Source organism: Dermacentor silvarum, chromosome 3 (assembly GCF_013339745.2).
Source record: "Dermacentor silvarum isolate Dsil-2018 chromosome 3, BIME_Dsil_1.4, whole genome shotgun sequence".
Taxonomy (NCBI): domain Eukaryota; kingdom Metazoa; phylum Arthropoda; class Arachnida; order Ixodida; family Ixodidae; genus Dermacentor; species Dermacentor silvarum.
The window spans coordinates 219,420,466-219,424,828 of NC_051156.1; the positions used below are offsets into that span (position 1 = coordinate 219,420,466).

The following is a 4,363-nucleotide window of genomic DNA, read 5'->3' on the forward strand; positions in this document are numbered from 1 at the left end:
ACTCACGAGCTTGGACTGCAGAGTTGCATCATGTAGATGTGGAAATAAGTGTACAGACAGGAGAGTCAACTGAAAGAGTCACAAGAACTTCCAGCCAACAATCACATTTTATATGCTCGAGTATTAATGGAGGACTCAACACAGTTGTGCTACTAATGCCTATGACCAAAGCATGTAACTGAAATGTTTATCCGTTATTGCATCAGCATGTTTGGCTGGAGTGAACCGCTGAATGTGAAGTGCGTGCACATAAACCACTGTTTATGTGCATTTTTTTTCCTTGTAACCCTGTCGAACTGATGCCACACTGCCATTATTCTAATAAAGGGAATCTATCAATCAATGCATTATTGGAGACATGAAGTAATGCATACTCTAGCAGTTGCCATGCAATGGTTTGGTTATATTTTTGTTTAGTCAGGTGTAAATTTGAGCTGGGATTCATAGCGCTAAAACGACACAAGGACGAGGAAGAACACGGGACGAGCGCTCGTCCGTGCTCGTCCCGTGTTCTTCCTCGTCCTTGTGTCGTTTTAGCGCTATGAATCCCAGTTAAGATTACAATGACCCACCAACACGCCCAAACTTCTTCCCTGCTAACGTAAATTTGAGTGAGGCACTCCAGTGGAGTTTTCCTATCATTCTCAATGACACAATAATTTTTGGTGGCAGCCATAAACGGGAACAGTGCTGATGCACTGCAGGCTGCCCAAGATTAAGGAGCTGACCTGGTGTGTCCTGCCAAAGTCGCCATGTGCGAGTTGCAGCCAGTGCAGTGCCGTCACACTGTTGCATCCTCCTGACTCATATTTTCTTACCTATTTGTTATCTCCCTATGAATTACTAAGAGCTGACATAAGCTCCTTAATTGAGGTCACACGATGTATCAGTGTGTGGCAAAGAGTTGGTACATGCAATGGGCTCACCTTGTTGGCACCAGTATATCATTCTTCTCCGATTATAACATGTGGGGCCATATTTTGTAACAAGTCTCATCTTCCATGCTTGGCCTTACTCATAAGCTTGCGTGAATCCTGCACTCTCGCTATTACCGAGATTGGCCACTCAAAGGTCAGGATGGTATGAAGTGAATTGATTTGGAGGAGAAGAATCATTACAAAATATGGCCCTTGCTAGTGCGCTTTTTATTGTGGTAGGAATCCGCAAATAAAAGTGCAAATAGTGGGTAAGTTCACCTAAGCTTTATCACACCTTGGCCAAAAAAGGATGCACATTTTCAGCAGATCATGTATGCAAGATAAAACTTGCAGACATTCATACTGATATATGGAAAAATTTTTCGACCAATTCTAATGCTATTACATAGCATGCTGAAATGTATCAGTCTCACTGCAGGTTCCTTGTATCCGCACTATGAAGTACTAGAACTACATAGGAGGCCTCAGCTCAGTGGCGCACTGACGGGGGGGGGGGGGGGTTCTAACCCCCCCCCCCTGAGGCCGAGTTAACCACGCTATTACTGACATTCGCGAGTTATCCCACTCCATCAGTCATAAGTGACCTCCTCAGACAGTGCCATCTGAGACTCACTGCTGCCACGACCATTTAGGTAAGAGCTTCAACAGATAACCACGTGCACTGCTCTGCAGATCAGCTTGTTAGCCCCTATCAAGCTGTTTCAAAACTTTCGAGTAAAACCTTGGTGTCATAATTATTATAATTATTAGCATTTTATTTGCTGCTGGATTCCTCTAGATAAAGCAAGGAAATTGCATATTATGTAAAGTGCTTGCTCCCCCCCTCCCCCGAAAAAAAGTTCCACCCCCCCTATGGCAGAGATCCTGGGTGCACTACTGCCTCAGGTCCATATGCAGGGCTTTGTAAAGAGTCAATAGGTTAACTCTAACAGAGCTCAAGCTCTATATATTTTAAAGGTTGCAATGAATTGTGGATGACGACAGAAGTATTAAGCTAAATAGGTTACATTGATGCAGGGCAACTGCTACCTTATGGAATGGCATGAAGTGCGCATCTGTGGAACCTCCAAAGAGAAGGCTGCCAATAACTCTGAACTATGTCCGACGTCTACCAGTCCTATGTCATAATCCTGACGCACCACTGTGCCACGTATTAAAGAGAAGGCTGCCAATAACTCTGAACTATGTCTGACGTCTACCAGTCCTATGTCATAATCCTGATGCACCACTGTGCCATGTATTGTGCTAAGAGCAGTGAAGGCTATGTGTGTAGAAATATAAGTGTGACAGTTAAAGGTAGCTATTCATATAAATGAGTGAACAATTATTTATTATGTATGTCATACACGCCCAGTCCAAGAAATTTCTCATAAAAGACAAGATGATTGGACCAGATTGCAAAGTGTTGGCTTTGCTCAGCAGTTGATGCATTTTGTGCCTGTCCCAATTTTCAGTGAGGGTAAAATAGTGCCTGTGTTGACAGACTAGATAACTGCCCTTTCCATGCAATAGCATCAATATACCTTACGTAGTGCCCATTGCAAGTTGGTGTTGCATACTTGTATAAAATGTGAAACACTCAAGAAGGGGGCAGACCGAAAAAAAGACATGCTGCACTGTGTGTGCCCTACATTGTCTGTGTCATTGTGCAGCACAATTTCTCAATGATGCTTCATCCAGCAAGTTTTGCTGACAGCAATTATAAGTTTAATATACAAAGCACCCATTATGATGCGTAGTTCTGCACTTCTTAAGACTGATGGCGAATAATGTTACGATTTCCAGTGGCACGCCAACATGTATGCACGTAAAACCAGTTTGCAATGTGCATGTGCGTCCACAGAATAGCATTAATAAACCTTTGTCCCTGTACTATGGATCTGAACGCAGCTGTTCATAACAAATTCCAAGACCAATTTAGGTTTGCACACTAGGATTCAAGGATGCTCCAAGAACAGAAGTCTTTAATGTGAGGTCTCCTTATGTCTGGCGTTTCGTGGAGTCCGTGACATCTTTCCTGTCCTCGTCGTCACTTATGTACTCCGCCAAGCTATCCGTGGACTGGTTTCCAGTCTCTTGCTGCGTTGTTTTTACAGGGTGGGTGAGGTTCTTGTAGATGGCCATGGCCTGGACCACAGACGACGACACGTCACCTGTGTTGGCAGGTAGGATGATGGTGTTGCCTTCCTTAGCGAGACTCTTGAAGGCTTGCACGTATTGCTCGGCCACCATAAATGACGCGGCATTGCCACCGACTGGTTGTTGCAGGGAGCCGGCTATTCTGCTAAGGGCCTTGGCCTTGGCTTCAGCTTTAGCCAGCGTGGCATTAGCCTCTCCCTGCGCCTTGTTAATGAGCTCCATCTTCTCCGCCTCCGAGGCCAGTATACGCGCACGGCGCTGTCCCTCAGCTACGTTGATATCCGCTTCTCGGATCCCTTCCGACTCTAAAACTGCTGCTCTCTTCTTTCGCTCAGCCTCAACCTGCATCTGCATCGCTTCGTGGACCCGCTGTGGTAGACGGATGTCGCGGATCTCGTAGCGCAGGCAGACGATGCCCCAGGCACCGCTCGCCTTGTTGATGGCATCCACAATGGCAATGTTGAGCGACTCCCGTTCCTTGAAGACACTATCGAGGGCTATCTTGCCCAGCTCAGAACGCATCGTCGTCTGCGCGAGCTGTGTGATGGCAAATTCGGGGTCTTCGACACCGTAGCTCGCCCGGTACGGGTCGACCACTTTCAGGTAGAGAACTCCGTCGATGTTGAGCGTCACGTTGTCCAGCGTGATGGCAGACTGCTGCGGGATGTCGATGGCTATTTCTTTGAGAGACTGGACATAGCGAACGCGATCTACCACTGGAAGCAGCAAGTTCAAGCCGGGTTCCAATATTCGCGAGAACTTTCCCATCCTCTCGACCACCCATGCTTCTTGTTGAGGTACAAACATAATCACAGTGTTGATGGGAGTAGTGGACCTCTGTCGCGAGCAACGAGCAGTCGCTGACACGACGTTGCGCAGGAGAGTTCTGCAGGATGTTGCTCTAACCACGGAATACATGCTTGTGGGCTTGAATAATCGCAGACGACCACTTAATGACTACCACAACAGCAGGACGTCGGCTCGGTCACCGGCAAGACATCACGCCGCAAAATGCCTTTTCTTGCTTGCACAATGTTGCTCGTTGTGAACTTCCGAAGACCGACGTTAGCGAGGGTAATGAGACAATAGCATTGACCTCCGTGGCATTGACAATAGACACTTACTTCTTTAACCAGTAAAACCGTGGCTACTGTTTTCATTTTAAGTTTTTTTTTCACTACCTAATTTGTTTTGCTTTGATCACTGATGTATTTAGACAAGGCTCTCTCATTCACCGGTAGCACCGGTCATAGGCACCGGCAGGTAGAAAATGCATGGAAAATGTG

At 46.3% G+C, this 4,363-nt stretch overlaps 1 protein-coding gene across 1 annotated transcript; it reads right to left on the reverse strand.

Moving 5' to 3' along the window:
- Positions 1-2,882: 2,882 nt before the first annotated feature.
- Positions 2,883-4,121, reverse strand: LOC119446690 (stomatin-like protein 2, mitochondrial). The gene has a single exon (XM_037711195.2). It carries the CDS (start codon positions 3,993-3,995, stop codon positions 2,919-2,921), a length of 1,077 nt encoding a protein of 358 aa, XP_037567123.1. The 5' UTR covers positions 3,996-4,121; the 3' UTR covers positions 2,883-2,918.
- Positions 4,122-4,363: the final 242 nt, after the last annotated feature.